General features: G+C 43.8%; 1 protein-coding gene across 1 annotated transcript in view; it reads right to left on the bottom strand.

Moving 5' to 3' along the window:
- Window positions 1-3,911: 3,911 nt before the first annotated feature.
- LOC125467360 (complement C4-A-like) overlaps window positions 3,912-26,064 on the bottom strand; it is a gene marked incomplete at its 3' end in the record, with an annotated part of 173,948 nt that continues 151,795 nt past the window's right edge. Inside the window, exons 30-37 of the mRNA XM_059643735.1 lie at window positions 23,802-23,963; window positions 18,412-18,471; window positions 17,561-17,654; window positions 17,009-17,174; window positions 15,916-16,018; window positions 15,151-15,225; window positions 13,564-13,666; window positions 3,912-4,001 (exon numbers count right to left, since the gene is read on the bottom strand). Of these exons, the coding sequence (XP_059499718.1) occupies window positions 3,912-4,001; window positions 13,564-13,666; window positions 15,151-15,225; window positions 15,916-16,018; window positions 17,009-17,174; window positions 17,561-17,654; window positions 18,412-18,471; window positions 23,802-23,963 (853 nt within the window). The remainder of the gene's footprint in view (window positions 4,002-13,563; window positions 13,667-15,150; window positions 15,226-15,915; window positions 16,019-17,008; window positions 17,175-17,560; window positions 17,655-18,411; window positions 18,472-23,801; window positions 23,964-26,064) is intronic.

Here is a 26,064-nt window from a genome sequence, read left to right as displayed (position 1 = left end):
GAGGGAGAGGGAGAGGGGCACAGAGAGAGGGAGAGGGTGAGAGTCACTGAGGGAGAGGGACACAGAGGGAGAGGGACACAGAGGGAGAGGGACACAGTGGGAGACGGACACAGTGGGAGAGGGACACAGTGGGAGAGGGACACAGTGGGAGAGGGACACAGAGGGAGAGGGACACAGAGGGAGAGGGACACAGAGGGAGAGGGACACAGAGGGAGAGGGACACAGAGAGAGAGGGAGAGAGACACAGAGAGAGGGAGAGGGAGAGGGAGAGGGAGAGAGACACAGAGAAAGGGAGAGAGACACAGAGGGAGAGGGAGAGAGACACAGAGGGACAGGGAGAGGGAGAGGGAGAGAGACACACAGAGAGGGAGAGAGACAGAGAGGGAGAGGGAGAGAGACACAGAGGGAGAGGGAGCAGGAGAGAGACACAGAGGGAGAGGGAGAGGGAGAGGGAGAGGGACACAGAGGGAGAGGGAGAGGGAGAGGGACACGGAGAGGGAGGGAGAGGGAGAGGGACACGGAGAGGGAGGGGGATAGGGACACAGCGGGAAGGGAGAGGGAGAGGGACACAGAGGGAGAGGGAGAGGGAAGAGGAGGGGGTAGCGCGGTTGGGGGGGGAGGAGGGGGGCCGAGGTGGGGCGAGGAGTGGGGCGGGGGGAGGGAGAGGTAGGAGGAGAGGGCAGGGGGGAGAGGAGGGGAGATAGGGAGGAGGGGGAGGAGGGGCCGGGAGATTGGGGGAGAGTGGGGGAGGAGGGGGGCGGGGGGAGAGTGGGGGAGGAGGGGGAGGAGGGGGAGGAGGGGGAGGAGGGGGGAAGTGGGGAAGGGGAGGAGTTGAGAGGAGGGGGAGAAGGGAGGGTGGCGAGAGGGAGGGAGGGGGGTGAGAGGAGGGGAGGGGGTGAGAGGAGGGGAGGTGGTGAGTGGGGGGGAGGGAGTGGAGGGGGTGAGGGGGTGGGAGGAGGGGAAGCGGTGGGGGGAGGAGGGAGGACGGGGGTGGAGGAGGGGGAGGTGGAGACACACACCCATACAGACAGACAGAGGGAGAGAGACAGAGAGAGAGGGAGAGACAGAGAGTGACAGAGAGGGAGAGAGGGAGAGAGAGGGAGACTCACATCCATACAGACAGACAGAGGGAGAGAGACAGAGAGAGAGGGAGAGACAGAGAGTGACAGAGAGAGAGAGAGAGGGAGAGAGAGGGAGACTCACATCCATACAGACAGACAGAGGGAGAGAGACAGAGAGAGAGGGAGAGACAGAGAGTGACAGAGAGAGAGAGAGAGGGAGAGAGAGGGAGACTCACATCCATACAGACAGACAGAGGGAGAGAGACAGAGAGAGACACAGAGGGGCACAGAGAGAGGGAGAGTGAGAGAGACACAGAGGGAGAGAGACACAGAGAGAGGGAGAGGGAGAGAGAGAGAGAGAGAGAGAGAGAGACAGAGAGAGAGAGAGGGGGAGGGAGAGGTGCACAGAGAGAGGGAGAGGGAGAGAGACACAGAGAGAGAGGGAGAGGGAGAGAGACACAGAGAGAGGGAGAGAGTGAGAGTCACTGAGGGAGAGGGACACAGAGGGAGAGAGTGAGGGAGAGGGAGAGCGACAGAGGGGGAGAGGGACAGAGAGGGAGAGGGACACAGAGGGAGAGGGACACAGAGGGAGAGGGACACAGAGGGAGAGGGACACAGAGGGAGAGGGAGAGGGAGAGGGACACAGAGGGAGAGGGAGAGAGTGTGGGAGAGGGAGAGGGACACAGAGGGAGAGGGAGAGGGAGAGGGACACAGAGGGAGAGGGAGAGAGTGTGGGAGAGGGAGAGGGACACAGAGGGAGAGGGAGAGGGACAGAGAGGGAGAGGGAGAGTGAGATAGGCACAGAGAGTGAAGGAGAGGGAGAGAGACACACAGTGAGAGGGAGAGGGACACAGAGGGAGTGGCATAGTGACAGGGAGAGGGACACAGAGGGAGAGGGACACAGAGGGAGAGGGACACAGAGGGAGAGGGATAGTGAGAGGGTGAGGGAGAGTGAGTGGGGGAGGGGGAGGGGAGGGGGACGGACACAGAGGGAGTGGGAGAGGGAGAGCAACACAGAGAGTGAGGGAGGGGGAGAGGGAGGGGGAGGGGGAGAGGGACTGGGAGAGGGACAGGGAGAGGGACAGGGAGAGGGACAGGGAGAGGGACAGGGAGAGGGAGAGGGAGAGGGAGGGAGATAGAGGGAGAGGGAGAGGGAGAGGGCGAGGGAGAGGGAGAGGGAGAGGGAGACGGAGACGGAGACGGAGACAGAGGGAGAGGGAGAGGGAGAGGTACACAGCGGGAAGGGAGAGGGAGAGGGACACAGAGGGAGAGGGAGGAGGGAGGAGCGAGGAGGGAGTTGGGGAGGGGGAGTGGGGAATGGGGGGAGGAGGGTGGGGAGCAGGGGGGGGAGGGGGGCCGAGGTGGGGCGAGGGGGGGGAGGAGTGGGGAGGGGGAGGGTGGAGAGAGGGGTGCGGGGGGGGGAGGGGGGCCGAGGTGCGGCAAGCTGGGGGCAGGAGTGGGGAGGGGGAGGGTGGAGAGAGGGGAGCGGGGGGAGGGGGGAGAGGGTGGGGGGGAGATGGGGAGGATGGGGGCAGGAGTGGAGAAGGGGGAGTGGGGGGGGCGAGGAGGGAGGATGGAGAGAGGGGGGAGGAGGGAGGAGGGGCGGAGAGAGGGGGGATGGGGGGAGGACGGGGTGGGAGGAGGGGGGGGGAGGGAGGCGGGGAGGGGGGGGGGTGAGTGGTGGAGAGTGGGGGTACTGTTATGTTATGCGAGGAGTCAGAGAAAATGACTGAGATTCTTAATGAGTACTTTACGTTGGTATTCACTGAGGAGAGGGACTTGATGGATGTTGAGGTTAGGGATAGATGTTTGGTCAAGTCAGCATAAGGAGGGGGCGGAGGGGAAGTGTTGGGTATTCTAAGAGGCATTAGGGTGGACAAGTCCTCAGGTCTGGATGACAGCTATCCCAGGTCACTGAGGGATGCATGAGAGGAAATAACTGGGGTCTTAACAGATATCTTTGCAGCATCCTAAAACACGACTGTGGTCCCAGAGGACTGGAGAATTGCTAATGTTGTCCCCTTGTTTAATAAGGGTAGGCCGGCGAGCCTGATGTCAGTGGCAAGGAAACTCCTGCCAAAGACACTGAGGGAAAGGAGAGAGGGAAAGAGAGAGAGACCCACGTGCGCACGCACACACACACAGAGAGACAGAGTGAGAGAGAGAGCGCGAGCGAGCATGAGCGAGCGAACTATGCAGACAGAGACAGAGAGAGACAGAGAGAATGCTCTTGATAATTGGATAAATTAGATAAGTATGTCGACTATTTACAAATGACCTTGTGCTATTTCTACACATTTGGAAATATGGGAGATGGGCACAAATATTGATAAATTACTGATATTGCATTATTCTCACCTGCAGTGAAAAAAATGTGAACTATTCAGATTAACTGAATTTGTACATTTTTTTGGATTGGTTCACTTTACTATGAATTTGTAATGAATTGTAATGTAGGTGACAATGTTCTTTTCTTAAGATTTTCTCCCCTGCATACTACTACCTTACATTAGATCTGCAAAACCCTTAGGGCATGTAATAATTTTTATAGGCACACAGATAGAACATATTCATGTTTCTTCCTTATCAGTCTATCAAAACAATCTTACAATGTCTTCCACATTTGTGAACTAACTTTCTGAATCAAACTCATCAACGAATCTTTGGTGGACTGAAGTTCCTGGTCCTTTGAACACACTTGCCTGCGTTGCAGGATCACTGCATGAATGCCTTAGGAGCAATTATCAGCTACACAACCCTAATGAGCATTCTAAATAAAACACTTTCAGAAGAAAGGAAAGGAGAATTCAATCTAATGAACAACTTATTGTAATTATGCATAGATCATACCTTCAGCACAAATGCAAACTTCACTGTTGCAGATCTTGGAGATCATCGGATTCATTTCAGGAGCATTGTACGCCACAGTGCATCTTATACCTAAAGACCAAAAAAAACACAATATTGATGGTAAGTCATGCATTTCTTTCATTTTTCAATTTAAACAACCTAGATCAGGCATAACAACACCAAAAGATGCTTGAATCAGAAAGTAAGTTAAAAACTTAAGACACAAATAAGATAGCACATTGAGATCAGCAATCACACTGCAGGTGAAGACTAAAAAAGCTGAAAGGACATGGGCAAGCATTAGACACAGTAGACGGAAGCAGGTGATACAGGAGATCCCTGTGGCCATCCCTTTTCCAGCAGAATAATGTTCTATGTACTGTTGATGAATATGACTGTACGGAAGAAATCAGCAGCAGCCTATACCATGGTACAATGGGTGGGCCTCTTGCACAAGAGGGAAGAAGAGGAGCAGCAAGATGCAGCGGTAGGGGTTTCCACTGTGAATGGTGTTTGAAGCCAATAAAGAATCTCCTGGATGATACATATGTCAGGGTCAAAGATATCACTCAATACTTGAAGTTTCTTCGGTGGGGGGTGAGGGGGGGCAAGGTGGCAGTACAGATGGCGAGAGATCATGGTATATATTGGTACCAACAATTGAGGTAGAAGAAAAGGAAGAAATCCTGGAAGTACAATTTATGGAGCTAGGAAGTAGATTAAAGAACAGAACCCAAATGGTAGTAATCTCTGGATTATGTCAGGTGTGAGTGAGGAGAGAAATAGGTTAGAGACAACACAGCATGGAAGTGGTGGAACACAGCAGGCCAGGTACAATCAGATGAGCAGGGAAGTTGACGTTTCGGGTCAGGACTCTTCTTCAGAAATCTCATAGCAATAGATTAGCCCAGGTGAATGCATGACCGGAGAGATGGTATAGGAGGGAGGGCTTTAGATTTCTGGGATATTAGGTGATTCTGGGTTGCAGTGGAACATGTACAACATGGATGAGGTGCACCTGAACTGGAATGGGGCCAACTTCCTGTGGGGAGGTTTGCAAGCTCTGACAGAGCTCAAACTAACTCAGTAGGGGGTGGAATCCAGAAAGAAGGTTCATCAAGGAGAAGTGAACTGCCAAAATTCATCAGCAAAGGAGTTCAGTCGGCATCAAAATTATAGGCGAGATAAGTTGAAAGGCTATTTGTCCTTATTGGATAATATTTATTATATTGCAAGGAGTCTGATGAGCAAGGCAGATGAGGTGGAGGCACAAATTAACACATGGAGATATGGTGTCACTGCTATCGCTATCCCAAACTAAACTAATCACGTCTGCCAGAGATAATGGGAACTGCACATGCTGGAGAATCCAAGATAACAAAGTGTGGGGCTGGATGAGCACAGCAGGCAAAGCAGCATCTCAGGAGCACAAAAGCTGACGTTTCGGGCCTAGACCCTTCATCAGGGAGGGGGTAGGAACTGTAGATTCTGGAGAATCTCAGATAACAAGGTGTAGAGCTGGATGTACGCAGCAGGCCAAGCAGCATCAGAGGAGCAGGAAGGCTGACGTTTTGGGCCTAGACCTTTCTTCAGAAAAGGCTCCAAGCCTCCAAGAAGTTCCAGAGATGTAGAGGAAAGGATTGCCAAGATGATTCCGGATGGGAGCGAAAGTAGCACGGCAGTTGTTATAGGGGACTTTAACTTTCCAAATATTGACCAGAAACACTTTCGGTCGAGTATGTTAGATGGGTCAGTTTTTGTCCAATTTGTGCAGGATAGTTTCCTGACACAGTACGTAGACAGGCCAACAAGAGGTGAGGCTACTTTGGATTTTGTTCTGGTTAATGAACCATGCCAGGTGTTAGATTTGGAGGTAGGTGAGCACTTCGGTGATAGTGACCACAGTTCGGTTTCATTTACTTTAGCAATGGAAAGGTATAGGTATACACCGCAGGGCAAGAGTTACAGCTGGGAGAAAGGCAATTATGAGGCAATTAGGCAAGATTTAGGATGCATAGGATGGAGAAGGAAACTGCAGGGGTTGGGCACAATTGAAATGTGAAGCTTGTTCAAGGAACAGCTAATGCGCGTCCTTGATAAGCATGTACCTTTCAGGCAGGGAGGAAGTGGACAAGCGAGGGAACAGTGGTTTACTAAAGAACTTGAAACTCTTGTCAAGAGGAAGAGGGAGGCTTATGTAAAGATGAGGCATGAAAGCTCAGTTAGGGCACTTGAGAATTACAAGTTAACCAGGAAGGACCTAAAGAGAGAGCTAAGAAGAGCCAGGAGGGGACATAAGAAGTCTTTAGCAGGTAGGAAAGAGGAAGAACCTAAAGCTTTCCATAGGTATGTCAGGAACAAAAGAATGAATAGAGTAAGATTACAGTAGTCAAGGACAGTAGCGGGAAGTTGTGCGTGGAGTCCAAAGAGGCGCTAAGTGAATATTTTTCGTCAGTGTTCACACAGGAAAGAGACAATGTTGTCGAGGAGAATACTGAACGCAGGCTATTAGCCTAGATGAGATTGAGGCTCACAAGGAGGAGGTGTCAGCAATTCTGGAAGGTGTGAAAATAGATAAGTCCCCTGGGCTGGATGGGATGTATCCTAGGATTCTCCAGGAAGCTAGGGAGATTGCAGAGTCTTTGGCTTTGATCTTTATATCGTAATTATCTTTAGGAATAGTGACAGAAGACTGGAGGACAGCAAATGTTGTCCCCTTGTTCAAAAAGGGAAGGAGGGACAATCCTGATAATTACAGTCCAGTGAGCCTTACTTCGGTTGTGGGTAAAGTGTTGGAAAGGATTATAAGAGCCAGGATTTATAATCATCTAGAAAGGAATAATTTCATTAGGGATAGTCAACATGGTTTTGTGAAGGGTAGATCGTGCCTCACAAACCTTACTGTGTTCTTTGACAGGGTGACGAAACAGGCGGATGAGGGTAAAGTGGCGGATGTGGTGTATATGGATTTCAGTAAAGTGTTTGATAAGGTTCCCCACGGCAGGCTATTGCAGAAAATACAGAAGCATGTTTTGGGGCCACTGCTGTTTGTCATTTTTATAAATGACCTGGATGAGGGTGTAGAAGGATGGGTTAGTAAGTTTGCAGATGACACTAAAGCCAGGGGAGTTGTGGATAGTGTAGAAGGATGTCACAGGTTACAGAGAGACATAGATAAGCTGCAGAGATGGGCTGAGAGGTGGCAAATGGAGTTTAATGCGGAAAAGTGATAGGTGTTTCACTTTGGAAGGACTAACAGGAATACAGAGGACTGGGCTAATGGTAAGATTCTTGGTAGTGTGGATGAGCAGAGAGATCTCAGTGTCCATGTGCATAGACCACTGAAAGGTGCCACCCAGGTTGACAGGGCTGTTAAGAAGGCATACAGTGTTTTAGCTTTTATTAATAGAGGGATCGAGTTCTGGAACCAAGAGGTTATGCTGCAGCTGTACGAAACTCTGGTACAGCCGCACTTGGAGTATTGTGTACAGTTCTGGTCACCGCATTATAAGAAGGATGTGGAAGCTTTGGAAAGGGTGCAGAGGAGATTTACTAGGATGTTGCCTGGTATGGAGGGAAGGTCTTATGAGGAAAGGCTGAGGCAATTGAGGCTGTTACTTAGAGAGAAGGGTAAGAGGTGACCTAATAGAGACATACAAGATGATCAGAGGATCAGATAGGGTGGACAGTGAGAGTCTTTTTCCTCGAGTGGAGATGGCTAGCACGAGGGGACATAGCTTTAAATTGAGAGGTGATAGATATAGGACAGATGTCAGAGGTAGGTTCTTCATTCAGAGAGTATTGCCCTGCCTGCAACAGTAGTAGACTCACCAAGTTTAAGGGCATTTAAAAGGACATTGGATGAACATATGGAGAATAATGTAATAGTGTAGGTTAGATGGGCTTCAGTTTGGTTTCACTGGTCAGCATGACATTGAGGGCCAAAGTAGTGTGCTGAAATGTTCTATGTTCTATGTTGTGTGTTCTAATGAAGCCACAAAAGTATTTCAAGTAACAGTCGGGGGGAGATGTGGTGAGTATTTTCCAGAAATCTTAACTCAGATTCAAGGTAGTTATAGAAAAAGGGTAGGGACAGGCCTTAAATCAATGTTCTCATCTAAGGGAAGCTTCAATTTAATAAAGACCAGGAGCAATTTATTCAGAGTAGGCTGAGAGCCTACAATTTCATGTAAAAGACTATCAGTGCAGCAGGTGGCATTCAAAGAGTACGCAGGGACAGTACAGGATCAACATGTTCCAATAATGCAATAACAAGTTGTGTGAACTGTTGGTATTAAAGGATATACAGAATGAGATCACTAGAATGGGAGGCTTATAGCCTTTACCAAGTATTGGTGGTGCCGGCTCGAAGGGCTGAATGGCCTACTCCTGTACCTATTGTCTATTGTCTACTCCAAACAGCAGAAGCACGAGACAAATACAGAATGTACAAGGGGAAACATTGAAAGGAAATCAAGAGAGCAAAAGAGGGACACGCCTGTAGCAAAGCAGGTAAATAAAGCGAAATTCTAACTTATTTTGCAATTAATTGTTAAGGATATTGGTATCTTCAGGTAGAGGGATTGAGTTTCGGAGCCTGTACTGTGCTGTTTCGGAGCCTGTACTGTGCTGTAGTGTTCTATGTTCTACCATCAATCTATCTGTGCCTCTCAATATTTTATAACATTCTATAAAGGTCACCTCTCAACCTTTGATGCTCCCGTGGAAAAAAGTCCCAGCATGTTCAGCCCAGCAACATCCTGCAAAATCCCTTCTGAACCCTCTCCAGACTAATGATATTCTTCCTCTAACTGGGCAACCAGAACTTGTCACGATTCCCCAGAAGAGGCCTCACCAATGTCTTGTACAACCTCAACATGATTTCATAACTCCCACACTCAAAGCACCAGGCAATAAAGGCAAGAGAGTGTTAAATACCTTTCTAACTACCCTGTCTACATGTGATGCAAACTTCATAGCATTACGTACCTGAACCGCTCGGTTCCTTTGCTCTGCAATACTACCCAAGGTCCTACTATTAATTGATTCGACTCCATCTGCCATTTTCAGGCCATTGACCCATTTGATCTAGATCCCCCTGCAACCTTAGAAAACCTTCACTGTCTACTATGCCACCAGTTTTGGTTCATCTGCAAACTTATTCACCATGCCTTTTAGTATCTTATCCAACTCTTAAGAACCGACTCCTGTGAAACACAGCTGGTGACAGGCCTCCAGTCCGAAAAACCAACCCTCTACCATTACTAGATAACAAAGTGTGAAGCTGGATGAACACAGCAGGCCAAGCAGCATCCTGTGCTCCTAAGATGCTGCTTGGCTTGCTGTGTTCATCCAGCTCCACACTTGGTTATCTCGGATTCTGCAGCATCTGCAGTTCCCATTACCTCTACCATTACTGCCTGTGTCCTGCTGTTTGGACAATTGTGTCCAATTGGCAAGCTCACCCTCAATCCCATGTCACCTAATTTTGTTAGTCTACCAGATGAAAATTTGTCAAAGGTTTGACTAAAATCCAAATAAACAATGCCTACTGCTTGGCCCTCAATCTTTATGGTAACTTGCTCAAAAAACTCAATCAATTTTTGATTACCCGTAATCAATTTTTAACTTTCTGTGTGTCCATAAATCTGATCTTTCAAAATCACCTCCAAAAAATTTACCCACAACTAAAGTCAGACTCCCAGGTCTCTAGCTCCTTGGTTCTCCTGACAACCTTTCTTAAACAAAGGTACACCATTAGCCACCCTCCAGTCATCAGGCCCCTCACCTACATTTACAGACAATGCAAATATTTCTGTAAGGGGTCTCGTAATTTCCTTCCTTATTTCCTACAAAATTCCAAGTTACATTAGATCAGGTCCCAGAGATTTATCCACCTTTATGTCCTCCAAGGCCTCCAGAACTTGCTCTTCCACAATGTGAACTGTTTTCAAAATATCAAAATTTATTTCTGTACTTTCTCCTGGCTCCACTTCTTTCTCCACAATAAATCTGACATGAAATATTCATTTAGTATCTCTCTTATATCCTAGGGTTCAATACAAAGACGACCTCCTTGATCTTTAAGGAACCCTACCCTCTCTCTGGTTACTCCCTTACTCATGCACTTGCAGAATCTCCTGAGATTATCTGCCAATACTGTCTTATATCTCTTCTTTGCCATCCTGATTTCATTCTTAAGAATGCCTCTAAACTCTTTAAATTGATTAAGAGATTCAAGTGACCCAAAAAGAGAGGCTGGGTTGGTTTCTCAATATTCCAAGATATAGGATCTACAGGTGAGATAGGGAAAAGCATAAAATCAGAGTTTTGCAGTATTGATCAGGGAAGCTATTACAGCAGTAAGGGGTCGGGGGGGGGGATGACATCTGAGAAATCTCCTCAAATGAAGCCACATGGGTAGAACTCAAAGATCAAAAAGAACAATCACATTGCTAGGACTGGGCTGTAGTACTCCAAACAGTGAATGAAATAGAAAGGCAAATATGTAGAAACATTACAGAGAAGTGTAAAAGTAATGCAGTAGCCATTGGAGGGGGCTTCAACTTCTCCAACACTAACTGAGGTAGTCAAATTGTCCGCTCACACTCCACTCCAACCCCACCACACCCGACATTTTCCCTGCAACCGCAGGAAGTGCTACACCTCCCCTCACACCTCCTCCCTCACCCACATCCCAGGCCCCAAGATGACTTTGCACATCAAGCAGATGTTCACCTGCACGTCTGCCAAAATGATATACTGCATCCGCTGTACTCGTTGTGGCTTCCCGCACATCAGGGAAACCAAGCGGAGGCTTGGGGACCATTGTGCAGAACAACTACGATCGGTTCGCAATAAACAACTGCACCTCCCAGTCGTGAGCCATTTCAACTCCCCCTCACCTTCCTTGAACGACATGTCCATCATGGGCCTCCTGCAGTGCCACAACGATGCCACCTGAAGGTTGCAGGAACAGCAACTCATATTCTGCTTGGGAACCCTGCAGCCCAATGGTATCAATGTGGATTTCACAAGCTTCAAAATCTCCCCTCCCCCCACTGCATCCCAAAACCAGCCCAGCTTGTCCCTACATCCCTAACCTGTCCTTCCTCTCACCTATCCCCTCCTCCCACCTCACGACGCACCCCCATTTCCTACCTACTAACGTCATCCCACCCCCTTGACCTGTCCGTCCTCCCCGGACTGACCTATCCCCTCCCCACCTATACTCGCCTCTACAGTCTCCATCCCTGCCCCTTTAACTTGAGTGTCTCCTCTCCACCTATCTTCTCCTCTATCCATCTTCGATCCGCCTTCCCCTCGCTCCCTATTTATTTCAGAACAGCTTCCCCATCCCCCTTTTCTGATGAAGGGTCAAGGCCGAAACATCAGCTTTTGTGCTCCTGAGATGCTGCTTGTCCTGCTGTGTTCATCCAGCGTCACACTTTGCTAACAGAGGGAGTGGTGGAGGCTGGTAAAATTACAACATTTGAAAGGCACCTGGATGGGTACATGAACGAGGGGGGTTTAGATGGCTATGTAGCAAACACTGGAAAATGGGACTGGATTAACTAAGATATCTGGTTGACATGGACAAGTTGGGCCAAAGGGTCTATTTCCATGTTCTACAGCTCGATGACTTTGACTTTATTTGGCAAGTTGGATTCAGAATGGATTGAGTTGGCAGGAAGCAGAAGGTTATGGTTGATCCATGTTTCGTGACTCAAAGTCTGTGTCCAGTGAGGTTCTCCAGGGATTATTGTTCAAGCTCTGATGAAGGGTCTAGTCCCGAAACGTCAGCTTTTGTGCTCCTGAGATGCTGCTGGGCCTGCTGTGTTCATCCAGCCTCACCTTTCATTATCTTGGATTCTCCAGCATCTGCAGTTCCCATTATCACTCACACACTCACAACACATTGCTGCAGCAGCCAGGACATTATATTTCAAATCCTGGAGTTAAAGAAGGCTCCAGAACCAACTGGAATCAGCTCAATACCACAGCCCAATGACCCACTGGTTATATTTGAATTTTTTGAAACGGCATAGCTTTGGTTAGTGGTTGTCTCAAGTCTTGGCAGACCACCAAAACTGCCTGTAAAATCAAGTTAATGTACCTTGGCTAGTTCTAGAAATGTAACACATCATCTTTGAATTCATTTCCGAGATGTTGACATCACTGGGCCTAGTTGCCCTTGAGAAAGTCAGGATGAGCTAGCTTCTTGAAACACTGCAGTCAATTTTGTGTAACTAGATTCACAATCCTGTTAGGAAGTGTGTTTCATGATTTTAACTATGAAGGAACTGCGATATATTTCAGTTTCAGGATCATCAGTAGCTTGGATAGGTTCAAACTGCTGATGGGTTCCCATTATCTATCGTTCTTGCCCTTCTAGTTACCAAATATCATCGTTTAAGACCACATGACCAATAGAAATAGGCCCTTCAACCTGATCCTCCATCCAATAGGATAATGGCTGATGTAATACTCCGCATACCCACTTTTCTGTCCCTTCACCTTCACCCTTGAACCCCCATAACTTGCCAAGAATGTATCTATCTCAGTCTTATGTATGCTTTAGGATTTTTCCACCATAGATCTCTATTGGCAAGGAGTTCCAAAGACTCTCAACCTTCTGAAAGAAGAAATTTCTTCTTATCTCAGTTGTAAACTGGTGCACCTTTGTTTTGGGTTTATGCCCTCTGGTCCTAAACTCTTCTGTGAGGAAAAACATCCTCTCAGCATTTACCCTGTCAAGGCCCTTAAATATCTTACATGTTTCAGTACGATGACCTCTCATTCTTTTAAACTCCAGTGGGTTGAAGCCCAACTTGTTTAGCCTTTCATCACAAGACAATCCCTCAATACTCGGGATCATTCCAGTGAACTTTCTCTGAATTGCTTCCAATTAAATGATATATTTCCTTGAATAAGGGGACCAAAACTGTAAACATACTCCAGATGTGGTCTCACCAACATCTTTTACAATTGCAGTCATACTTTAGTACTCTTATACTCCAATGCCCTTGAAATAATGGCCAACATTCCATTAGCCTTCTTAATTATTGGCTGTCCTTGTGTGTTTTCTTCTGTGTTTCGTGCACAAGTAGCTCTAAGTCCCTTTGCATTGCAGCTTACTTGTACGGCAGTTATTCCATTTGTAAATATTTTGTTCTTTTGCTCTTCTTTCCAAAATAAACAACCTTGTGCTTTCCCCACATAATGCGCCATTTGTGAACCTTTTGCCCACTTAACGTCCCAAGATCACTCTGTAAGCTATTTGTATTCCTGTCACAACATGCCTTTCACCTATTTTTGTCTTGTCTGTAGATTGACTACAGTGTATTCACTTCTTTCATCCAAGTCAATAACATTTACTGCAACAGTCATGATCCCAGCACTGATCCCCCTGAAACCTCATTGGTTACAAGTTGCTAACATGAAAAATAACCCTTTACCTCTTTTCACTGTTTCTTGCCAATGGGCCAATTGGAAAGGCACTGCCTGAGGAGTCTTGAAAAAGTTTCTTTGAGGCAGGAATGCAATACCTTGAAGCCTTCTTCAAAGCATAGCAAACAGAAGGCTGTGGTGGCACTTCATCCTCCTTCCACTTAGGGTGGGGTGACAAAACCGAAAGAAAGCTGTCACTTACTTGGATTATAGAAATCATATAGAGTGGCTGATGCTGGCTGCACGAAACCCATCGGCACAATTTGTTTGGTGGCAAACACGACACATCCTTTCTCCTCACGGACCTGAAGCAGATCAGAAAAGAAAAAGTCACAGCAAAGAGACTGATAATATTTAATTATACATTAAATTGAAATAAATTGAAGGGAATCCTTTTGTAAATGATCCTATCTCAGATGAAAATAAGTGGGCACAAACAAAAACCTCAGCATTAATGTGAGAAATAATCAACCTTTTTGGTGAACAAAATCTAACTACGAAGTTGAAAATTGTTCTCTTCATTATGACTTGATATACCATGAAAAATAATGCCTAGAATCTGCTGATAGAGCACTAGATTATTTCACTGAGAATGTCTTTGAACATCTTGGGGTGGCATGGTGGCTCAGCAGTTAGCACTGCTGCTTGAAAGTGCCAGGGACCCGGGTTCGATTCCACCCTTGGGCGACTGTGTGGAGTTTGCACATTGTCCCCACGTCTGCATGAGTTTCTTCCGGATGCTCCGATTTCGTCTCACAGTCCAAAGATATGCAAGGTCTGTGGATTGGCCATGCTAAATTGCCAGTGGTGTTCAGGGATGTATAGATTAGGTGGGTTATAGTGGGGTGGGTCTGATCTAGGTGGGATGCTTTGAGGTTCGGTGTGGACTTGTTGGGTCAAAAGGCGTGTTTCCACACTGTAGGGATTCTGTGATTTTTGTAGAGATTCGATGAATGCAGAAAATGTAGAGCATACTTGTGGGGGGGAAAATATTTTGCTACAAAAGTGATGAAGTGGTTGGTCTGTTTAGAGAAAGGTCATTTGGGCAAATTGAATGGAGTCAATAACCGAATCAACATCAAATTGTCATAGAATCCCTACAGTGTAGATAGAGGCCATTTGGTTCATCGAGTCTGCCAAACGTCTTTGCATCCTACACCGTCTCATTTACCATGGCTAATCCACCCAGCCTGCACATCCCTGGACACCATAGGGCAATTTAACACGGTGATACACATAACCTGAAGATCTTTGGACTGTGGGAGGAAACACACAAAATCACAGGGAGAACAGCAAACTTCACACAGTCACTGAAGATGAGGAAGGAATGGACAAAATGCTGGCTTTGTTAGTAACACCTACATCCCATGGAAGAATTGAAGCAGAAATAGGAGAAGGGTGTTTTCACTGGCAAGACAGATGTCAAACCAAAGGATAATGAATTTGTGTATCTGCAAAATAGCCACATGGGTTTTGCTGAAATTCATAAATTCTATAGTGATCATAAAAAAACTTGAAAATGAGATATATTCTGCTGAAGGAATTATTCACAACCTGGTAGGAAAAGAGCAGTCAAGTGGAATGCATTGAAATATCAAGTGATATCGGTTAATGTGCAACAAAGATGCAATTTTAATCAAAATTCCTGTAGTTTGATATTCAAATTGAACAAAACGTAACTTCACAGATTTAATCAGCTAAATATAATTAATATTTACTTGTTCCTGTTTAATTCAGTTGATTAATGGTTGAGCATAATATCAATATAAACGCTAAGAACTCAACATACCGTATCCAAATAAAGTATGACCCTTCCATCTTTGAAATCATAGTCATCGATGTATTTGTCAACTCCATTTTTTAGCTGAAAAACAATCATAACATTTTCTTAGCGCTTTCCCTTCACATAGTCAATGGAACTACATTTATGTCACAGTAGTTACAATGATATGCAAGAAGAATTCAGGCATAGATGGGATAAAAATAAGATCTATTAACATCAAGTTTCAACTTGACAAGAACGATATTTAAACTGTGAAATATCAGGATTGAATTTCGAGAAGGATTTTCCTGACCACTTGCTACATCTTTGGTCAGAGGTTGGTAGACATTCTAAAGCAGATTTGCCTTTTGGGTGCTGATTACTCAAATTACAAGCCGACACTCCTGGACACCTCCCACAACCTTTTCCTTCCGTTCTATTTCATAACCGTTTCTTCTTCCTTACCACTAACTCAGTCTACTGTCCCCAATCTCCATCTGCTATTCTTAACCTCAGTTCCTTTCCCTTCATGTCATAATGTTGACTCCTCTACTCCTCATCTCCCATTCACTAACTGTATTTTCCCCATGCCCTTTCTTCTGGTACATCTATTATTTCTAATTCGCTTCTTCTCTTTAACCTCCCTCCCATTCACCAGTCATCGCGGATGTGATTTCATCATTCTTTGTCATGTGACAGTGGGATTTTCTTTGGCTGTTCTTTTACCAGATTGATACTTCACAAACTCCACTCAAAAATATCTACAATTTCTTATTATTCAATTCATTCTACCTTATCAAGTTGCACCAGCTCAGGTTCCAAACCACTGAGGAGTGAAATATCGACAACTGCCATTCCAGACTGGAACTGATTCTCCTCATCATCACTATCTCGCCTTTAGAAGTAATGTCATCAAGATTAATAAACCAATTAATTGCACTGAAGCTGGAAGTTATCTACATAAATGCCACATTTAAAAATAAGACAATTTGATTGCTAAAACATTCTCTGTATGTGAAATTCTGCAGAATTTCTTTTTCAGTTACAGAAAAACACACACACTTGCAATAGTGTACATATAGTCCATAAAGTGATCATTGAATTACACACGTTGTACATCATGCTCAAACCACTGCATGCTTATATTTAAGCTGTAATCAATCCAATTTCTGCTTTGCTGCTTTGATCCTCAGTCCTTGTAACCTAAAGTCCCCTTAGGGCAACTTATGCCCTCTGATGGCATCGCTGTCATCTTAATTTCAAAATTTTCATCTTTTGGATTCTTGGATCTATATGTGAGTGAATCTTTATCAGGGACTTTTATATTAAAAGAAAAACTCAAAACAAGGTGTCTGAATGGTGACATTATCCAATTTAAGTCAATTGTAAATATTTTTACAGGCTTCTTGAGATCAATTGACACTAGGTTTGCAACTTACTAGAAGCGAAAATCTTGTGCTTTGGTTATTCAATTATATATCTTGATGAACAAAACAAAGCAAAATGTAGGTACATGGAGCATCAAAACATGAAGGGCACCAAGAGGTTTGCAGCAGGGGAATGGGATGATGGAGGCATATTGAAGACCTTGAATGAGCATGGCATTGGAAGATGAATATTGATCAAGCTAGACTGGGTAAGCGTACATTTTTGGCTAAAGAAACATGCGTTTCAATGTGAGCTAATGGAAGAAGCCATGGAGTCAAAGCAAGACATTTTGACAATGAGACAACCATTCTTAAAAGCAGCAGACAGCATGAAATAGAAATGAACTGCTTTAATATCCAGTTAAAATTTATGTTGCATATCAGATGGAATTTTTTTATTGACTCCATTCTGCAATCATGTCGATCAGAAAATGTTAACTACACTAATTAATACGAACCAGTAACAGACTTTGTAGTAAATGGTTTGACGATTTTCTGCATCTGGAACATCCCTTTTCCTTCTCGAACGAAGATCATACCAACCTATGGTACCAAACTGTGAGTCAAACGGATGGGACTCGTAATCATGAAATTCCTCATCAAAATTAGTGTAATCGTATGGTTCTGTGCAATAAAAGAGAAAGAATAAACATGTTTCCCACAATTTTTCTGATATTTATGAACAGAACAAATTCAAAAGCTTGCGCTGGCATGCCTGCTTCCTCCAGCCTGTTTAAACTGTTCCATTCAATGTGAAACTGATGATAGGTTTTAGCACACAGGTCTGTTTGATCTGTGCCTCCGCCTTCAGAGTGTATTCAATTCTATTTGGCATACATGCTTTCCCCCTTTTCCTGTAATACATTCCTTGAAGCGTTCCCCATACCATCTGTAAAACTGGCATATCCAAATTTTAATTTGAGTTTAGTGTTACACAAATATATTACTTCTTTAAAAATTATGTTCAAGTCAACATTAACATTTCATTCCCTGACACCGGGTGAACTTACTTTTAAACTCCAATTTTCCTTCGGTAATAACAGAGAGGTGAACCTTTTTGCAAGCACTGAAAGGCTCCTCCAGTTTATGGTATAGCTTGCGGAACTGTAAGTTTCACAAATATGATCCAATTAAACACAAATTCCTATTGAAGCAGTATTAAACTAAATTTGTTCAACTATGACAGCAGAATGGTCAAAATTTTAAAAGCAAGTAACTATTTTGAAGAGGAGACACTCTTCGAACTAAATTCCATCTTGGTGTGTGTGAGTCCATAGGTTCCTCACTCTCAACGAACCATTCAAACTGTCATGCAATTACTGAAATTCACAGACAAAAAACATGAACGTTAACAGTCACGAAGATTTTGAGTGTGATTTGGAATCTGTATTCAATGCCCGCTGGGGAAAATCCGTTCCAATCTAGATAGTACTCACTTATCACCATCCCACCTACCTTCCCTAGCACCTCCTCCCACTCCACGCTATTTGCTTCTGAGCTCCCTTCCACCCTCCATTTCTGAGGAAGGGTCCTGACCCAAAACTTTAACTTTCTTGAGCCTCTGATGCTGCCCGGCCTGCTGTGTTCCTCCAGCTCCACAATGTGTTATCTCAGACACCAACATTGGCAGGTCTTACTATCTGGATAACTCATTCTTACCTTGTAACAAGTGATTTCTCGTCATTTTCTTTTCAGATTATGCATGTACATGTATCTACACAAATATACATATCACACTTTTATGCCTGAACCACTAACCTAGAGGATATTTTAAAATATTCTCTTCAAATCTGCATGCAAGAGAAATCATCAAGGTCATAACTTTCATTTTAGGAATAACTCGAACATTCAAAGTACTCACAGTCAGTGTCCCATTTCCTTGACCAGTCAATTCGATGCGAATCTTTCTTCCAAGTGGAAACTATAACAGCAATTACATTTTATCATCAAACTCTTCATGGCATCACCAATATTTCCTTGTCTGTTTGAAACGTAAGATAATGAAATAATCATGGACAGATTGGCCAACAATGTAATCTTATGTGTGTGACGGCAACTGAAAATCACAACCATTGAAGAGTGTTCTTTAAAAAGCTGTAATCATACAACAGATTACTTTTTGAGATGCAGTGATGAATATAATTCCTGAGATGCAAATAATATATGCCTAATTAATTCCTAAGAACAACTTTACAATTAAAAAGAAGCTAAAAATCTCTTTTCAGCGTGATGCTGGTCAAATCTCTATTAGTCAATGGGAATCATTCAGAACAATTATTTATTTCCAGATGAAAAGCAAGTGTACACATTTCATTTTTACATCTCATCCAAGAGAGAAAAAAAAACACCTTTACGAATGCATTGTCAAACAATAAGACTCACAAAAAAGTCATGTATCCCATTGAATTTCCTCCACCATTCGGTGAAATCATGGTTGATGTCATTACATTTATTATGATACAACATTTCTACCAAAGCCTCCTTATAGCTAATACATTCCAATCCAAGTAACATCCTGGTAAATCTCTGTTTCTGTGTCATGCTTTGTCTTTCTAAATATTTTCGAGTCATCTACAAATTTAACCACAGCACATTCATCTCTTCCCTCCAAGTCATTAATACACAAGCTCAGGAGCTGTGGTTCCTTCAGCACTACCTCAGTTCTTACTGACAAGCCAACCCTGGTATCTCTGTCCACTTGCCTGCTCTTTCTATAGGACAAGTATCATTGGATATTTAGTTCCCAACTGTCATGCAATTACTGAAATTCACAGACAAAAAACATGAATGTTAACAGTCACGAAGACTTTGAGTGTGATTTGGAATCTGTATTCAATGCCCGCTGGGGAAAATCTGTTCCAATCTAGATAGTACTCACTTATCACCATCCCACCTACCTTCCCTAGCACCTCCTCCCACTCCACGCTATTTGTTTCTGAGCCCCAACAACCACATCTCTGTGATACCCAGAACAATGTCTCTGTCAATTTCAATCTGCACCACAAACTCATTCACTTTGTTTCATACAGTCCCTGCAATTAAATACAAGACCTTCAGTCTGGCATTTACGGCCACCCTTCTTATCTGCTGCACCTGAAGTGGAAGTCCTGACCATTTCCATACTTTTTGTCCTATTACTTGTTCTGGAAACTTTGTTGAGCACTTACCAGCTTCTAACTTTTTCCATAATTTTCCATGCAACTGAACTCACCCACTCCACACTTTTTATTTTAATGCTCCACCCACAGACCCAGCTATGTCTTTTGCCAGGATACTTGTCCCAATATGATTCTCGTCGAGCCTATACCACCAGAACAACTCCTTCCTTCCCCATACCGATGCCAATGTCCCATAAATTCAAACACATTTCTGCCATGCCACCATTTGAACAATGCATTTTACATCTTGAATTTTGTTCACACCGTGCCAAAATGCTCAGATAAGAATCCAGGGATTATTACCTTTCTGGTTCTGCTTTCTCATTCAGCAACTCGGTGCTCACAATCCCTCAGCAGAACCTCTTTCCTCTTTCTTCCAAATCAATGGTACCTGTGTGTACCATGATAGCTGGATTTCTACTCCTCCCACTTCAAGTTCCTTTGTAGCCGAGATGGAATATCCTGAACCTGGGCACCAGGCAGGCAACACTACTTTCGGGACTCTCGATCCTAGTCACAACCAACTGTGTTCATTCCCCTAACTATACTACCTCTGATTATAACTACATTTCACTTTTTATCCCCTCTTGAATGCCCCCCTGTACCACAGTGCTACAGTCAGTTTACTCATCCTCCGTACACCCTGCACTCTCATCCACACAGGAAGAAAGAATCTCAAACCTATTAGATAAGATCAAAGGCCAAGGTTCCCTCTGCACTACATCCTGGATCCTTCCACCTGACCTGTTCTTAGTCACAGTCTCACGTCCCTGGCCACTGACCGAGTTTCAGGTTGTTACTCTAAGGTGTGTGACTGCCTCCTGAAACACAGCATTCCCAGGTAACTCTCCCCTGCATGATTTGTTGATTGGTCGAAACTGAGATTCCAGTTCATCAACCCTGAGCTGGAGTATGGGGTCTGACCACTCACCCGTCATGTAGGTATCAATCATAATCTGGTCTGGCATCTCCATTTCAATTGCTTCGATCTTAATTTGATTTAAAAACATTCTGGTCTTTTAGTTTGTAGCCTGTAAATATTTCTCCGATTGACTTTCAATCTGAAAGTTACCCACAATAGGTTCTTAAATCAGTAGATATCACCAACCAATGAACCTGGTTCACCCTCTGGGTCCCTGATTCTGGCTTCAATTGACCCTGTTTCAAAAATAAATGCTTACAAACTACCAGGCAAAAAAAGCAAGTAAATAGCACCTCTTACCCTCTGCACTGATTTACCACATTGCCACTAAATTCCCCAAAATATATATTCACTTGGGGCATTTCATTCCAGATGTGACCTCTCCTTCCTGACCATGCAAAGCATACTGATCCATAGCAATATACTACCTCAAAACCTCGGCTCTTAGCTTATTACTTTTGAGCACATTCTCAAATGCTTTCTCTAAGTCCAAACACAACACATTTATTGGTTTTCCTCTATTAATTCTGTTTGGGACTTCCTCGAAAAACCCAAACAAATTAGCCAGACATAATTTCTCTTTCATCAGGCGATGGTGATTCTGTTTGATTAGATTATGATTTTCCAAATGTCCTGCTATTATTTTCTTCATAGTTGATTGCCACATATTTCCAATAACAGATGTTAGGTTATTTAGGTTATAGTTATCTTCTTTTTGCCGCTCTCCTTTTTGAATAGGGATGTCACATTAGCAGTTTTCCAGCCCTCAGATGCTTCTCCAGAATCTAAACCTTTTTCAGAAATTACAATCAATGCATACACCAACTCTGAAGCTCCTTTGTTCAGAATCACAGAATGTAAACCATCAGGGCAAAGAGTCTTATCTGCTTTTACTCCATTAGATTGTCCACTACAACTTCTCTAATGGTAGTGATGGTGTGGTAGTGATGTGTTTAATTCCTCCCTGTATTAGAACAGAGAACATTACAGCACAGTACAGGCCCTTTAGCCCTTGATGTTGTGCCGAGCTGTCATACCGATCTGAAGCCCATCTAACCTACACTATTCCATGTATGTCCATATGCTTATCCAATGACGACTTAAATGTACCTAAAGTTGGTGAATCTACGACCATTGCAGGCAAAGCGTTCCATTCCCTCACTACTCTCTGAGTAAAGAAACTACCTCTGACATCTGTCCTATATCTTTCACCCCTCAATTTAAAGCTATGCCCCCTTGTGCTCGACGTCACCATCCTAGGAAAAAGGCTCTCCCGATCCACCCAATCTAACCCTCTGATTATTTTATATGTTTCAATTAAGTCACCTCTCAACCTTCTTCTCTCTAACGAAAACAGCCTCAAGTCCCTCAGCCTTTCCTCCATACCAGGCAACATCCGAGTAAATCTCCTCTGCACCCTTTCCAAAGCTTCCACATCCTTCTTATAATGCGGTGACCAGAACTGTACGCAATAATCCAAGTGTGGCCGCACCAGAGTTTTGTATTTTTTAGTAATAAGGGCATCCTTGAAGTATCTTCCACTGTAAAGTCTACCCTTTTCTCATTATCGTTGTTTCTTGATTTAAAAATTAAACTGGCCATCTCAGCCTAGCATATAATTAATGGCATTACCTCGAAAACCTTCTCTGCTGAAGTGTTCAATGATTGCTACCACTTGAAAGAACTAATTCTTCCCCTGAATTAATAGGCAACCAATGTGAAAATGTGGCATCTGGTCGTAAAATCTTCCACTAATGGGATTAATCTCTACGGATATACACTATCAAGCCTCTTAACAATTTTAAATGCTGAAAAAATAAGATTTCTTTCAATCTTATAAATGCTAATGAATGTAGCCCCAGCCCACCCAACTTTCCTCAGCATGGCAATCCCCTCCTCCATTTCCGAAATCAACCCAGTGAACATTAGGTGTACGGCCTCCGCAGCATTGACTCTGTGGTCGTATGCTAATTATAAGTTACCATCCTGCTGCCCCTTCTCGACTTGTATTAGCAATGCAGTCCTCTGTCCATCCTAATATACTACCCTTGAACACATGGGCTCTCATAAGTCACCTTATGAGTTGGAAGTTATCAAATGCTTTGTTGAAATCTCAATGTACGACATCAACTGGTGGTCCTTCATCAGTAATGTTTGTTTCCTTCTCAAAGCACTGTAGCAAGTTTGTCAAGTATTATTTCCCCTTTATGAAAGGATGTTAACTCTGTCGGATGTTATAGCAGACTAAGCACCGTTATTTCATCTTTCATTGTAGGCACGGACACCTGCCCAGGTTGACTTAAATTGGCAATACTTGCTTGCTATTTTGTCTTAGTATTTTTCTAATAATGGTGTTATGTTCACAATCTTTCAATGCTCTGAGAATTTTCCAGAATCTAAGGATTCTTGGAAGATTATCATCAGTGCATCCACTGTATCTGTCGCTGCATTGTTCAACATTCGAGGATACAATCCGTCATATCCCTTGGATATTTTCCCTACTGATTGGAGATATGTTTGGAATTCTGTGCAGTGACATTCACTTTTAACAGTTTGCTAAATATTACCAGGAACAGAAATTGTGATCCAGCTGCAACTAAACTAAAGGTTTCAGGACAGAAGGAAGTCTTTCAACTCATGATACTCCTAGTAACTCCTGAAAAGGGCAATACAATTTGCCTCAGTCCATAATGTTCTTTCTCCAACATCCTGTGATGCATTATCTGTATTTCTTGAAATTTACCACAGAATCTGTTTCAATCACCCTTTCAGCAACACGCATGACAACAATTCGGCATTTTTAGACCTCTCGTAGCCTCCTTTGCACATGTGCATTGTTAGATGATTATTTATTTGTGTGCCTGCTTTTTTGCTCAAATAGATAAAGGTAAATTCGTGTTATTTTGTTATCAGAACTATTGCCTCCTCACTCTCATCTTCCTTGTTTTATCCCTGTGCTGGAACATTTAATTTGTTGACATATCTGAAATCTGTTGTTGAATTGAATGGGTTTTGTGCCATTTCATTCCCCATAGCCCATCTACCCATACTGTTGCTTGTTCTAACAGTTATTATCTTGCAGAGTGAAAAATGCAGTTTGAAAGCAATGGAACATTATTGATGAAGAAGTTGATGCATATATTGCTGCGATCTTCCAAACTATAAACTCACCTTCAATTCTTTCTCAGTCAGAGCATTACGCCTGCGCAAATGAATCATGTTCTCAACGGGACTTCCAAAAACATGGAATTGAATTTGCATATTGATTTCTTCTTCCCTCTTCAGAAATGCAATGTAGTATCGTGATAAAGCTTCCAAGGCAATTATAGTGTCCTTCAATGAAGGGAAAAGTGACTTTTAGATTCATGGAAAGATTTCAGTACTTCCATATACATGAAAGGCAAACATTCTCCCTGCATGCTGACCAAGACTGCATGACTAGGTCATGACTTCGTCTCATTCTATCATCTTTCTGATTTTACATGCCACGGGATAATCATTGCAGCGTAACAGAAATGTTGATCATGGAAATTTCTCACTGTTTTAATAAATAATGGCAAATTTTCAACATCTTGCAATTGTATGAAGGCTCAGTCTTATGACACCTTGCCTATTGCACAAAGACATTCTTACACTGCTTTGAATGTTAGGGCTCAAACAAAACACAATCATTACACAAATGCATCAACACACTACTTTCAATAGGATCTGGTATCCTTGCTAGGCACTGCAGGGGTTCCGGAGACTGGCAAGTGGATAAAGTCATTCCTCTGTTCAAGCAGGAAAATAGGGATAATCCAGGAAACTATAGACTGGAGAGTGTCTCATGTCGCAAAAGTATGGGCTAGTAAGGGACAGTCAGCATGGCATTATAAGGGGCAGGTTATGTCTTACGAACGCAATTGAATTTTTCAAGGAGGTGACAAGGGTGATCAATTAGGCTAGAACAGTTGATAACATTTACATGGATTTTAGTCAGATTTTCAACAAGGTCCCTCATGATATGCTCATCCAGAAGATTAAGATCTATGCGATCCATGGTGACTTGGCCTGCCCAGAAAAGGCAGACGGTAGTGGCGGGAGGCCAGCAAAGATATCACAGAATGGGGATGGAGGAACGCAGCAGGCCAGAAAGAATTATTTCATTTGTTGGCATGTTTGGCACAACATTGTGGGCCAAAGGGCACATTGCTGTTGCTGTAGTGTTCCAAGTTTTATGCTCTCCTGTGTCATGATTTGGAAAAGTAGTATTGGGAAGAATTGTTGAGAAACGTTTGTGAACATTATTTCATGTACGGACAAACTGGATAAGGATTAGGTGACACAGCACAAACAAATTTTGGAGCCCATGATGAATCATCGGGAGCTCACAAGCACCAATGATCAGAGGGATCTTCGGACCTTAATGTTTATGCCTGCTGATCCCCCAATGTAATGGACCAGGTAATTGAAGTGGTTTGGAACGCATATTGGATACTTGTCTTTTTTAGACTAAATATTAAGTAATAGAGTTTAAGAATAGGCAGGTTATGTCCAAAATGTTGGTTAGGCCCAAGACTGTTCTCAGATCCACACTGTAGGAAGTGATTGCAATGGAGCAAGCACAAAATAATTTCATCAGGGTATCGCCTGGGCTAGAGATTTTTATTTTTCAGGAGAAATTTTATAGATTGGGGTTATTTTCCTTGTCGATAACAGATTGAAACTGACTAAAAATTCACCAGCTGCTTTGGTGGAATTTGAATCCATCGCCCTGAAGCATCAAACTCAGTAAGTGGATTACTTGTCCAGTGAGAACATTGCGACCCTATTGTCTTCTATTAAGGGAAGTCAATGTCTGAGCCAGGGGGTTTGCTTGTCCTGGGTGGGAGGAGTTTGAGCTATTTTGTCAGGGACAAGGAAGTGAGAGTTCATTCAAAGTGAGGCTGTATGGCCTCTATTTTAATGCTAGGCTCACGACAGTAAGACAGCTGAAATAAGGGTGTGGATTGACAGGTCAAATTGCAATGTTCTTGTATTACGGAGACATGTTTGAGGGAGGGACAGGTCTGCCAACTCAACATTCAGGGGTCTAGGATCTTCGGATCAGATAGGGGAAAGTGTAAAGGAGAATGTGGTGTCATATTATTAATTAAGGAGTCGGTTCCTGCAGTAAGAAGGAATGATATCTTTGAAGAGTCATCAAATGAGGTTTTGACAGTAGAGCTTAGAATGAAAAGGGGGCAGTGTTACTGTTCACAAAGAAATATAGGCTCTGAAACAGTCAGCAGTCAATGGAAGAGCAGATGTGTGGACAATTCACTGAATCACAGGAGCATATAATCATAGAATTTACAGCACAGAGGGAGATCCATCAAACTATTGTACTTGTACTAGTTCCCAAAAGAGCTACATGACTCGTCCCATTCTCTAGCCTTATATCCGCAGCCCTGTA

Source organism: Stegostoma tigrinum, unplaced genomic scaffold, assembly GCF_030684315.1.
Source record: "Stegostoma tigrinum isolate sSteTig4 unplaced genomic scaffold, sSteTig4.hap1 scaffold_204, whole genome shotgun sequence".
NCBI lineage: Eukaryota > Metazoa > Chordata > Chondrichthyes > Orectolobiformes > Stegostomatidae > Stegostoma > Stegostoma tigrinum.
The sequence above is the reverse complement of the archived record's forward strand: the minus strand, read 5'-3'. Positions and strand labels throughout refer to the sequence as shown.